Source organism: Vidua macroura, chromosome 10 (genome assembly GCF_024509145.1).
Source record: "Vidua macroura isolate BioBank_ID:100142 chromosome 10, ASM2450914v1, whole genome shotgun sequence".
NCBI lineage: Eukaryota > Metazoa > Chordata > Aves > Passeriformes > Viduidae > Vidua > Vidua macroura.
The window spans coordinates 25,130,151-25,144,129 of NC_071580.1; the positions used below are offsets into that span (position 1 = coordinate 25,130,151).

The following is a 13,979-nucleotide window of genomic DNA, read 5'->3' on the forward strand; positions in this document are numbered from 1 at the left end:
TTTAGCCCTTTGGTATTTTCACACGAAACATGTTCTTGCTGCTGCAGCTCCTCAGCAGAGTGATGGCTCTAATCACCCTCCCTGTCAATAACTGTCAGTTGTGATGGAGCTGGGGCTCTGGCCCGCTGGATAAACCAGCAATATGAAATAGAGGGTGTGCAATGCTGAAGAGTTACCAGTCTAGAGCAGGAGGAAAGACTAATTAAAGCTTCCCATACCAGAGCTGAAGCAAGCCTAATGCCACGATGTTTTCCTGTACTACTGCTGATGTTCAGGCTAAAATGATTAATCCAGAATAATATCTTTCCACAGTTTCTTCTGATTTTAGTTCTGAGTGAAATTAAATACTGGAAAGATTCAATTAAAAAAAAAATCCCAACTGATTGATACAAGGACTAGAAGTATTGTTTGGCATTACAACTAAACCTTTTTATCATGTTGTTTAAAAGCAGTCAGATGCTATGATTGAGGTAATTTCAATGTTTATTCTGTAATTAAACATCTATTATTATTATTATTAATATCTCCTATTTGAACCTCTATAAGAGATCTTTAGTATAAGGTTCTGTGGCTGCTCAAGAAATGAGAGAAATGCAGAAAGCATTTTAAACCCTCCCTGTTGCCATTGAGATCTGGTGGCTCCAGAATCCTAAAGCAGGAATTCTATCTGCCCAAGTTTCTAAGGGAGCAATGGGAATAACTGGAGGAATTTGACTGGCTTTTAATGAATGAGGAATGATGAGAGCAGCCTGCTTGCAGGGTAAAAAGACCCTTTCAGATATCTTTTAGAGATGCTTGTGATCATTTTCCTGTGGCTGCCATGCTGGCGTTGCTGTGAGTTGTGGCCATTCACTGCAGTTTTGGCCGAGCTGCCTGCAGTGCCTGTGTTGAATTCTCCCTGTCTCTCTTTAGAGGCTGCTGAAAGGGCTCTTCCCTGAGTCCCAGCCCTTTGGTGGGAGGGGAGTTCTGCAGTGGCTGATTTTCTCCTGCTCACTCCTTGCAGATATGAGATCTACTTATGCTAAATGTGAGAGGATGGCTTCCTGAGCAGAGAGCAGTGTGGGAGGGCTTCCTGCTCTCCCTTGGGAGGCAGCAACAGTTTAGAAAGGGTTGTCAATCAACTGCTGCCCTCCACCCCAGTTGAGTTGTCCATCAATGCTTGGTACTCTCCCCAGTTCCAGAAAGTTCAGTTATTCTGTTATCCCCATTGGCCCCTGTTAGAATACCACTCCTCCTCTGTACCCCGATTGGTTCTCTGTATGTCACCCCACTCTGTTTCCTCCCCTTTACCCGTTGCCGGTACCCTAACCACTCCTACTCCTTTGCCCTTAATACCCAGCCCCGCCTGCCCTCGGGGCTCCTGGAGTTTGCTCCCTCCTAGAGCACTTGTGTCCCTCGTCTCCTCCTCCTGTTCCTGTGCCTCTCCTATAATAAAGCCTCTAGGAATACAGCTACTCCGGAGTCCTCTCGTCCGTCCGGTGGAGCTATCCGGGTGCCGCCACCTCCTCCCCGCGGACCGGTCAGCCGAGGGTTTTCCCCCGGACTGGCTGGGCACCCGGGTGAAGCCCGGAGGATTTATAATTTAATACAGAGCAGTCCATGCTCCTGCCCCTCGGTGCCATCCCCTTGGGGAGGCATGAACCCATCTCATGCAGTGGCACAGAGCAGTTTCTATTGTCACTTCTCTTTTGGCTGACACCCTGTTAGTTAACTGATTCGTTCTTTCCAGTGTATTTTGGGCCAGTTTGCTTCCATGGTAGACCCAGGCTGTGCAAGTGGAGCCTGCTTCAGGCTGAGATGCCCCTCCCTACACAATTCCTCTGCCTGGACAGTGCACAAGAGACCTGGGTGCAAGCACCCCTTGTAGATCACTCACAGGAAAGGTCTGAGCCCTGGCATCATCTGTCACTGCTGCCCCAGCTGGCAGATTCCTCTCTGCTCTCCTGCACTCGGTGTGATCCCACAGGCCTGTGCTGGCAAGGTCTGGCTGAGGAGAGCAGACCTGCAGAGCATCCTCCACCTCCAGCACAGCTCCCAGGGCTCATGTGCACAGCCAGCTGCACAAACACAAACCATGGAGGGCTTTTGGAGATGGAGAAGGATCCAGAGACTCCTTCTGTCCCTAGGGCTGGGCAACAGCTGAGTGGGAGCATTAAGAACCTCACTGGTGCTTGAACACAGCTCTGGCAGTAGCCTGGCACAAGGAAGCCTGAAATTCCTTGAGGATTGGCCTTGCTGTACACAGGTTGTAGCCTACTCAGACCTGACTTTACTCTAAAGCTATGTGGTTGTCTTCTCATGGCATGAAGAAACTCTAAATGCTGCTTAGGTAGACCTGGAGGGTTTTCAGAACTACTTTTCAGTTCTAGACCTGAGGGCTGAGAGATGTGCCTAACTTAAGCAGGTGGGTAATAGTATTTATCTTGGTGCTCCAAGTTCTATTTAAAGTTAAGCAAAGTTTCAGGGAACTTCCCATCCTGGTTGTAAGTTGAACTTACACTGCTGAAGTATAAGATCATATCCAGGCCTGTTATAAAATGAAGCTCTCTGTGTTTAGAACAGCAGAGCTAAATTAAAATCCTCATTACAAATGTCAATTGCAAATACAATTAGCAGGTTATAAAAAGGTTGGATATTCATAAAATGTAAATTTTGAAGCCAGAAAAGGTGCAGTTTCTCCTTAAGGGAAAGTGTGCCAATAACACGTGCTCCTTTTCTTCACGAGAAATTAAGGAGTGTCTGGGGGAGAGGAGTTGGGATGGCTTTAAATATTTTTGTACTCCCTTCCAAAATAAGTTTATAGTTTCCCCACATACAATTTAATTAAGCCTTCGATTTGACCTTTGTATTGAGCAATAAAAGTTAACTGGGAAAGATGTGGGTAGAAGGAGAGCACAAACAAAGCATGCCCCACATCAGCCAGTGTGAGAACTGTTTCTGTAACCAAAACTAATGAGATCATCAGGACAAAAGCAAGAGCCAAAGCATTTTCAATTATTACTAATATTTTTCTTCCTCGAGCCAGTTTATATTTTTCTTAATTACAGCTTTGAGCTGTGGCGTGATATTTAGCAGATGCCTTCAGCACTTGGCGTGCTGATCACTTGCACACTCCAGACTGGCAGGGGCACCTAATCTTTGAAGTCTGGAGCTCACATTCATCTTTAACCATAAAGGTCAGCCGTGCATTCCTTGCATCCCCCCAAACTGCCATTAGGTTTAATAGGAGTTTGGAGCATGCGAGGCATGCGGGATCAGGATCACTCTCAGTCTTCCTGATAGTGCCAGTGAGGCATGTACAATTTCCAAACTTAGCTAATTAATTGCACCATACAGTGAAGGCAGAAGGCTGTCACAGGGCTTTTGAGTTGTTTCTTTTATTACAAGAAAGTTACAACAAATGTTCCACAGATTTACTGGGAACATCATGTTTTACAGATACGTCCATGCTGTGTTCCAGGATATCATGTCAGCTGTGCTACACTATGTACGAGGTATCTGGCAAACTAAACAAGCATAAACATGCAACCACAAACATGTGCCTAGGACTAGACTAAAAACAGATGTTTCCAGGAAATGTAAAATATATTTGGCATGTTTTAAGCTTATACTTTCAGCTTGTTTGCATTTGAGTAAGTCCCATATTAATATAAACAAAATGACAAATTTTTTCTTACAAATGACTGATTGATTAATGGAAGTACTGCTGAATCACATGAGGTTTGTTAGGTTGGATTATTTCTTCCCAAGGAAAAGATGGATTGTTCCTGCTTGACATCTACCATAGCAGGAGCAGTTCTACATGCGGGTTTTACTTTTAAACCCAGAACTAATACAGTTGTATTGTGGCTCCTGAAAATCCTACAGGGTTTGCTATGGCCACTGTATATCAGAAGCCAAACACATAGAGTGACAGGTTTCCTTAGAGCAGGACAGCTGAGATAACGTCCTGCTCTCTCTGTACACGTGTATATTGCACTCAGATGTGTATGGACTAAAAGATTGCTTGGGAAAAGGGGAAGGAGCTGCCATTTCATGTAAGTGTGGCTTCTAGGCACCTGACATCTCAAACTGTCTCATGGCTTATCCTGCCTTTTCTTTATTGCATTTGAATTAGTTCCTGAAAGTTCCGGCCAATATTGTTTCTTTCGGAGAGTGGGTATGGTTCTCAGACAGAGGAATTTGCATCCAGAATGTGCAAAATGTGCAGGAAATAAAGTAGTTCTCTCACTGGTTCACAGGGAATGGCAATCTGCCAAAGACCACACAGAGCTTAATATAGAATTAAAACATAGATAATCCTGGTCCCAATTTATGATTATCCCCTCACTCATTCTTTAAAAATAGAAAAAGTTCTTAAAAAGAGAAATGGAAAGATCTCAGAATTGAACTTTCACATCAGCTTACGCCCATAATTTTGTCCCACAGGTCATCTGGAAAGTCTGGCCTGAACCTAACACCACTCTGGAATTCAGTGGGGAGAGTGATCTATGCACTTAAAACTCCTGGAGTTCTTTCTTTTTCTGATTAAAAGTTTTTTTTCCTCCTAACACCAGGTTTCCATGTAAAGGTATGTGGGGAAAAGGCTTCTCCGGACACCACATTCTCAGGCTGAAATAGAAAATGGTAGAACAGTACATACAGAGCTGTTCATTGCTCCTTTCTCCTGGTTCCACAAAGCATACATTACACCCACCTTTTACTGACTGATATCATACAGACCAAAATAACAGACTCCAGAATTTGGAGAATTGCATCACGAGTTATCATACTTTAGGAGGTCTCACATTCCCATTTCCACAGCATTCCTGTTTCCATTTGTCTGCTGCAGCTGTAACTGGAAATAATTACTGCTGGTCTTAATGTCAGGATAATGGATTATTTGGAAATTGTTGGTACATTTTATGGCAACAGCATTGTTTTGCAATTTCAGAGCTTCTTCCTTTGAATATGTAAAAGTAATTTCAGCTTTTGCTACCCGAGGTGATAAAGAGCTAATAATAACACTGCAGCATCTACTGTAATTTAAGAGCCTGTTCCACCAAGTTGCACCTAGCTTTAATTTCTTATGAAGTTGTCAGCCAAACCCAAGCCTGTGATCGAAGGGATATTTATCAAGCAACTGAGCTCCAATGTGGGGAGTAACTGCAGGTGCTGACCAGTTCACTTCAGACTTGTATTATGAGTGTCATTACACCCATGATGAGGCATTCAAGACCAAGGCATTAATTTGCTATTGTAGATGCTGACAGTCTGTCTTTCCAAAGCACAGTGTTTGCATGAAAGTCTAGAAAGAAATGGACAAGAAAAGAAGAGTCTAGAAATGGTCTGACTTGATGTATTTAATGTGGGGAAAGCAGAAATAAACAATCTCTGCTTCTTTTGTCTCCCCAAGTAGCTGGGTTAAAAGTTCTCTCCAGCAGCTCCAGGTTAAAACTGATGGAAACGTGTCCAGAATCCCCAAGGTGGATTGGTGAGCATGGATTCTCTGCTGTCAGTGCCCCACTCCATTAGAAACTAGGCTGCTGTAATTAACATTTACAGGACTGGTCTGGCAAATCTCTCTGGTTTGTTTTTTTCCCCTCTCCCCTCACAGGGGCTGTACCCCTGTCTGATGAGAGGATCTGCAGCCTTAGAGGCACTCAGGCTGTTGGGCAGTCACGAGTGCAGTGCCTGACGAGCAGAGGTCATCATTTACCATTACAGAAAAAGGACTGAGCTCAAATGAGATCAAGAGAAGGACAAAAATGGAAGGAGGTTTCTGTTAAGTAGCTGAACTTGTTCATCCCTTGGCAGGACAGTAAGAAAAATTAACAGATTAAAGCAGACGCTGCTGATACCACTCACTAGAGAGCAATAGCATGCAAGAACATTGTAAATAGTTATATCTTTGATAATCCCCAGCAGTAGCAAACTGAAAATGATTTGGCCTAGGAAGGGGGAGCTGACAGCTTGGGTGTCAATATGACTTGAACTTCTGTCTCATGACCCGGTAATAACCTAAAAAAATTGTAATGGCATTGTTTTGCCCCATCATCTTTACTGCCTTTGATTCAGGTGTACTTTAGCATGTGGCTCACTGAATGCATTTGAAAGGCATAATCAGCCCTCACTATAGGGGAGGTGTCCTGTTCCTGAATTAGATGTCAGTGGCAGTTTTGCTTTTCCTGTCATCCTTAGCTGGTCTCTCTGAGGAATAATATTGATCCATAGAGGTATTTATGAGTAGCTCAGTGCCGTCGGAGCAGCACGTGCGTCACTGGGCAGCAATCTGTGGTTACATCTCGGAGGTGAAGATAATCCTGAACACTCTCAACAGCGAGGTCAAGTCATTTTCATTCTGTGTTTTGTTTATACTGTCAAGATGTGAGTTTAGCAGCAGTTAACACAGATGAGGGTTCAGCTAAGGAAGTGGACTCAATCCCCTGGACTAACTGAGCTGTAATCACGGGGCCTGGAGGAACTCTGAGCCATCTTCAGTGACCCCAGCAGACCCAGTCCTCGGCAGGAGTCCTGAAAGGCTGCTCAGAAAGGCTGCTTTGGCAGGCAGCTGCCTTCACTAAGCACCCTTGTTGGCAGGATTTGAATATCCTCACTGAGAGCTGGATGAGGGAACAGCACAGCCACTACTGCAGTGGCTGTATCACCCCTGTGGTGCAGTGATAATACACAGCACAGAACAATATTCATATGCTGGGGTCCAAAGGCCATCCCATTGTCAGGCTGAGGTGAGATGGAGCCTTCAGAGAGTTCAGCCACTCCATTGCTGGAACAGAGAGAGGGACTGATGGTGGAAGGAAGTTTCTAGCAATGGAGAAAGCTTCTAATGGGCAACCATAAGGCCTTTAAAATTCAGAAGGTAAATAGGAAAACAAACCAAAACTGTGGGGTTTGGTGGGTTGGTTTTATGAAGTCATACTCTGGGGGCTGGATTCATGGGCGCTGAACATCTGGGGTTTGCTCTGTTGAGACTGAAGTTTCATTTCTGTGCTAGTCTTCACACTAACACTTTTTTCTTTCCTAGCATGATCAGTACTTTCTTGCCTTTTGAATGTCAGTAGTAGACTGAACATAACCATCTCTGACTCAGATGAAAAGATTTAAGAGGGAAAAACTCATTTAACTCAGAGTCTCTCAGCCAAAATCGTGGAGTGAGTAAGCAACAGAAACTCTGAGGAAAATGGAATAAAATGGGAAGTCTTTATACTGCTCAAATTTTGCATTAAAAACCAAATAGAGGATTGAAAAAGATTTTGAACTGAAGTGAAAGTTAAGGTATCTTTATTTATTTTTAAGAAAGAAGAAAACAGAGCATTATAACTAAAATGCAAATTTTGCATAATTAGATCCCAAATTAGAATTGGCCATGAATAGCATCAGAAGATCCTTTGCTGTGAAGACAAGAGAGAGAATTCAGAATGGAGTCCTTCCCTGGAAAGGATAAAGGCAGAATTTTCTAATGTATTATTTAACGCTTGTTATGTAGTGCATTAAGCAGTGACTGAGAGGAAAGCTTTTAAAAACCAACAGTCTCTCTGATAGCATTAAATCTTACCCTAGATTTTTGTTAAAGTCAATAGTAAGAAAATAAACGAATTAATACATTTCAGTCTGCCCGATTTATAGACGCCAATCAAGTTACAATGCTGGACATGGCCAGCTGAAAGAGGGGAATAGATTTACCTGAGTGAGGTCTTAATTTAATCAGCTGGCCCCAGAGAGCTGAAGTCAGCAGACTGGGATGATATAAGAGGCAGCAGAGAAATAGTGCCTCTACTGCAGTTGCAAAGGAGAGTGACAGTGATGGAAAGGACTCGAGACAGTGTCAGAACACACCTATTTCCATGATTTATTCTTAATTTACTTTAATGACAGTCTGAAGGTTGTCCATTTTTCTTTAAATGTCCTCAGAATACTGATATTTTCTCAACATTTTGAGCATGCTTTTTCTCCCCCTCCTTTCTGTGAGCTCCACTGCAAGTTGGAATCACAGAGGAGCTCTGCCTGCACTTTGCCATAAGGAATTTCAAGCACAATGTCAGAATAGCCTTTTCCAAAAGTATGCCTTGCCAGCTGCTGTCCCTTCACTGCAATCCCTCTTGAGTCAGGTGCAGGAATCACACATTCCTCTGGGATTAATGTTGATATTATGGTAAAATGGAGGAATTCGTTGCATTTCTTTTACAGTTTATTCTGGCAAAAGAACAATGTGTGCTTTCCCAATACAATAGCTCATTTTTAGTATCAAGTGAATTTATTGATGGTTGTTCAGAACTACTGACATGCAGACAATGATCTCAGATTGCATTTACATTTCTGGAATACTTTCCATCTTTCCAGTTTCTGCCAGGAACTTGCTTCTGTGATTCAGAGTTTTCATTTTAAGATTGGACTGATGTTTCATCTGCTTTACAAATCCATGCCTTTTGCTTTCTTTTGTATGTGCACTGCATTCATTAGTATCACAAATCCTTTAAACTTGGACCTGAACATTTATTGTTAATTATAAATTCTTCCAGGTAGGCATTTGTTCTTTCTGAGCACTCAGGTATGCTTTTACAGATTGATTATAAAATCATCATCCCTTCAGCAGATGAAATAGTCTTTTTGTTTGTTTGCTTTTTCTCCACAATGCCAGTGAGAGGGTTTAAGGGCAATATGGTCTCAGTAATATTTGCAAATAGCTTGGAAATGTCCTCATAACCAAAGATTTATTATTTCTCCCTATAAAAAAACAAATCCATGTTTTTGCAATAAAGGGCTACTCCTACTTTCTTCTGAATCCAATTCTTTATATGAAAATACATGGCATTGTCTCAAAATGCATCCGGAAAGAGAAGCCTTCTAGTGCTTAAAGGAGCCTTATAAAACGGGGGGAGAGTGACCCTTTACACAGGCAGACAGTGAAAAGGTAGTGATTTTAAATGAAAAGAGGAGAGATTTAGATTAGATATTAGGAAGAAGTTCTGTACTCAGAGGGTGCTGAGGCCCTGGCACAGGGTGCCCAGAGAAGCTGTGGATGCCCCATCCCTTCAAGTGTCCCAGGCCAGGTTGGACGGGGCCTGGGGCAACCTGGGATAGTGCAAGGTGTCCCTGCCCATGGCAGGGGGCTGAACAAGGTGATCTTTAAGGTCCCTTCCAACCCAAACCATTCTGGGATTCTGTTAAGTCAGTATCCAATCTCCTGCAGCAAGCCACCAGCCTGGAGGGTGTTTCACTGTGGCATGTTACAAAACCACTTAATCCTAACTCCACGTTTTAAAGCATGAGCTAGTTTCCAGTCCAGGTGACACTGAAGGTACTTTCTGTGAGAGAAGATCAGGTTCTAAGCCCAGCCACTGCAATGCAGAATACCTGTTATTCTGCTCAGGCTGTGTCTGTGAGAAGCCACCAGGCAGGCAGAGGAGACTTGTTGAGCAAAACAGTGAGTGCTGAGGACAGAGCAGCCACACTGAGCCCAACTAAAACATGAGTGCAAGTGCCCCATCAGTCTCCATCCATGTTTCAGTTATTCAGAGTGAGTGTACACCATGTTCCAGCAATATTTAAATACGTTCAAGCACTATTTAAAAGATGTGTGATTAATCTCATGTTTACTTTCATGTTTTCAGATATACTCAAAGACAAGAAAACCCATCCAGAAAACAGAAATGAACCAAAACCAACCATGAAAAAGATTGACACCACAACCACCACAAGCACTGTCAAGTCATCCTCCAAACACAGTGTAACTGGCAATGGGAGCAGCCCAGCCCTGAGTCCCTCCCTTGCTATTCTGGCAGCACTAGCAGTTCTGTGGCACTGTCCCCTGTAGCTGCATTGCCCTGCAGATGCTGTGCTAGTGCTACTCTTCACTGTCATGGATACCTGCAGCCTTACCCGACTGCAAACAAATGGAAATGGCTCTCTAGTTGATGTGATTTGTTAGGATAAATAAGAAGTGAAATGCTGGAGTTGGCAGTTACCAAATGTCAGAAGATAGCTTTTGGCAAAGCCCACCCAAGGTACAGCAAGGATGATCACAAGGGTCTGCGTAGCTTAAGTTATGGGGTAGAAATAACTGAAAACACAGAAATTGTGTATGTGTGTGTTACTGTTTTTATCAATTTCGTTTGCAAGAATCTGGCTGTTGATTATTTGTTTAATTTTTCTGGTAAGTTATATGAACGGTCAGTCTTCAAATTTAAGGCAATCCATACTTTGTTTTTTTAAGTGAACAGCTAACAAGCTGTGCTACAGTTCATGGAATGATAGAATGTTATGGGGTTGGGATGGACCTTAAAGTTCTCAAGTCCCAGCCCCCCTGCCATGGGCAGGGACACCTCCCACCAGCCCAGGTACCAGGTTGCTCCCCTGTAGGGTGAAGTGCTCTCTACCAGCTTGATGAAATTTCTGAGTGGTCAAGAAGATCAAAACATGTTTGAAACTTCTTTTCACTCTTATTGTTTAGATTGTAGGAAGCAACATAAAAACATATGGTGTGTCTAATATATCAGTATAGTTGCCTTAACTGTGGAAAAAAAATAGAACCACTTTGTTTACTGAGAGACATAGATAGTGAATTTCCCTGCCCCACAAAATGTCATTACCAGATGCTTAAGCATATGCTCAAGGCTTATTGGATGAATGTCCAGCAAAGGGAAACATAAATAAACATCATAATGTTTTATCCACTTGAATGCAGCTCTGTACAGAAAAAAAAAAAAAAAAAAAAAAAAAGAAAGAAAAAAAAAGATAATTCATTTCAAACTTACTTCGCCTATAAGATGTTACATAGAAACCAACTTAAGTTTTCCATAAAGGTCCCAGAGATATAAATTATTGGGAACTCCCATTAGACACTAACTAGATTTTGTGCATTATGGATCTCTGAAATCAACTGTTTCATAAACTGTGTATTATTTAATTACATTTAATGTTTAAAATTTTGTATCATGTTAGGTGTAAATGTAAAACATTCTGAAATCTAGCACATTCTCTGTTATGCTTCATCTTGATTGCTACCCTAGAAAATGTCAAATGTGCATTATATTACAAGGCTATTTTTTTTAAGTCAATGATACATTGATGCATTTTAACTTTTTGGATGAAAAAGTACTATAACTTCTAATGGGTTAAGAGTTGATGTGTGTTTTCCAGCAACTGTTTACAGTGCCATTGAATATATGTATACAAACACAACTGTATGAATACAGTGATTAATATGATAAATATATGAAACATTAGAATTGTTATATTTACTACATTTCATTTCAACTATTACAACCGTTTAATGGCCATTTTCATGTTGTAGACTATTCTTATGTACAGTTTTGTAAGATTTAATGTAAAACGCTTGCCTTTGATTTTTGTAAAACATCTCTTTGATACTTGGCGTTACCCAGTCACTGAGATTACTCAAAAGAAGAGCCCTGTGTCTCACAATCCAGCTTCAGGCATTTTATTGGCAACTTTGATTATAGAAGCCTGACTCAAAGAAGGTGCCATGGGCCAGGATTACTGCTGGGTGTCACCACACAGGAGGTGACGATAGTACAGAACAAGCAGACAATAAAGTGAACAAAGGCTCACTACACTTGCATGTTTCCAGATAGTATCAGTGAACATGTCTAATTCTGTTTGCAAAGGTGGGGCTTGAGTTTCATTTCCAGTTTTGGTTCCTAGATCATATTTATGACATAAAGGTATGATCAGAACTGTGGATGCACCCAGCTGCAAAGGCAGTGTCTCTAAAGTGGCAGCAGCTGAATTTTCTAAAAGATAATTCAATTGTAATATTGAAACAAGGAAATAAAATTGAGAAGATACTTACATTAACATCAAGTATTTTACGTTTTAACTCTAATTTTTTGCAACAATAAGGATATTAATATCTTTATTTTACTCTCAAGGAGTGCTTTCCAGTCCAATCAGTGAAAATCAGTTTTCCCACAAGTATTTAAATGGCTCTCCTGTGTTTTCCAAGGTTTTTGAGCTGCACCAATCTATGGAATCATAATTAAAAATGCTGCTTCTTGTATTCATTTTCGGTGCCCTTTGGAAAAGTACTGTTTTACCTGTGCAGGTGTGCAGGTCCCGTCATTTGTGCACTGGAAGGACTCTGTAATGACTGGCACTCTTAGAGAATCCTGCACTGTGATGGCTGAGTCAGACAGGAGCTCTCTGTGCACAAACAGGAATGTACCCTGGGTGCTCACACTCACCACCTGCCCCACCAAGCACTCTGGCTTCACTGGAGCAATTCCTGTCTGATGCCTGTCAGCCTGACTACTGATTTCCTGTTCTCAGGCTTACAGTGCTCAGTCATCATTCAGGCACTGAAAGTGTCTGTCAGGATTCCTATGGATAAGGTTTCAGGGCTGGGCTCCAATCCTGCCAGATATCAGCTGTGCAGTTTGGAGTTTTCAGATTTTTCTCACCTGCAGAGAGGGAACACGATCAGCCAGAGCCAGGTGTGTTTCTGAGGTCTGTTCTGGAAAAGATTTTAGCGGCGATCTTGCCAGCCACGTGTTCAGCTGCAGCAGAGGAAGCTGCAGAAACCCCACAAGAGGCAAGTATGCAGTAATTCACCCAGGGAGTTATTTGTTGTTGCTAAATGTCATAATTTTGCTAAACAGAAACCTCTGTAAAATCAAGGGTTTGGATTTGGGGATTGGTTGGCGAATATTTTTATTGATCTCTCGATCTAAACAAGACAACCCTTTAAAAGTTTCTGTAACAAACACAACAAGTTCAAATCGTGGGGTGAGGTAGAATCAACTCATTTCATTGGATTCCACCAATATTTTGATAGACACAACTTGCTTCAGGATGAGGGAAGAGGGCTCTACATCAATTAATACATTTCATGCAAAAACACTTCTACACTGTAAGAAGAGTTCTGGTCAAACCAGCATGAAATATGTTCACAATGAGCATCAAAAATTGTGCCATTTTAAAGGGCAGTGCAGTTTATTTTTACTGGTGGTTTATGATATAATTTTCCCTCAGGATCAGTTACATTTACATATTTATAAACAAATGTTTTCCATCAAACAAACCATCTATACCAACAAAAGTAAAACCAACTGGCTGTGTCAGATAAAGCAAGCATTCATTTTCAGACAAATAATATACCTGCTTTACACTGTAATTATGATGTAATTACAAAGTCTAAATTCAAAATACTTTTGAACTTGTCTATGTAATCTCAATGTAAGATAAGGTACCAGTCTAAGAACATTGCTGTAGCCATGCCTAACAGTTATGAATTGTATTTAGCCACTGCTTTCTGATTGTTTATTGTTTTGGTATGATTTTCTTTGAATATTTTGCTGTGCCCACATTTGTGAATGCCAGCATTGGAAAGTAACTGCTGCATTTATGAGTAAAATCAATGTACAATTTTCTGTTGGTAGTGATGCAGGCTTTTTACCAAATCAGACAAAGCTGCCATGGGCACAGTGTCAGTTCTTAGTGTTTCACTGCTCTTCAGGCTCTGTGTTCCTGTAAGAGGCTGAGGTCTGTGTGTGTCCCCAGTCCCCTTCCTGGCTGTGAAAGTGCCAGGGGAGGATGTGCAGGGGTGGGCAGAGGCATGGGTGGCTGCAGGGTGCCAGGGCATGGCAGCTTCCAGCTGGCTGCTCTGAGCCCTGAGCCCAGTGTTCTCAGCTAATTTCAAGCAGCTTTTACACCTCTCCAAATCATCTCTTGGAGACTGGCCAGGCAAAGAGCAGCAGAGAATCAAGAGACTGCACTTTCAGACAACTTCACAGCCACCTGCTAGGAATTGGACTTTTTTTTTGCAGTTTAGATGCTTTACACAGTCTGGCCTCTCGCACTTTTTTCTGGCTTGCACATTGCCAGTGCTGTGCCCTCTCTTCTACTGCAGCTTCGTTATTGCATAAGGAACTGTGATTCTGATCTCTCAGTAATGAACCTTTTGAGGTAAAAATGTCTGTCAGAGCTTGATAAGGGCACACAAATAGAACCGTCCAGCTGCG

General features: G+C 42.0%; 1 protein-coding gene across 6 annotated transcripts in view; it reads left to right on the plus strand.

The window, feature by feature from the left end:
- LOC128811910 (glypican-5-like) overlaps positions 1-13,979 on the plus strand; it is a 434,871-nt gene that overhangs the window by 403,820 nt on the left and 17,072 nt on the right. For 5 of the 6 annotated variants that reach the window (XM_053985864.1, XM_053985866.1, XM_053985860.1 and 2 more), the window contains one exon: positions 9,612-13,388. The exons of the other annotated variant lie outside the window; for it this stretch is intronic. In XM_053985864.1, the coding sequence (XP_053841839.1) occupies positions 9,612-9,814 (203 nt within the window). In that variant the 3' untranslated portion in view covers positions 9,815-13,388. Of the gene's footprint in view, positions 1-9,611; positions 13,389-13,979 lie in introns of those variants that run through there. 6 annotated transcript variants of the gene reach the window in all.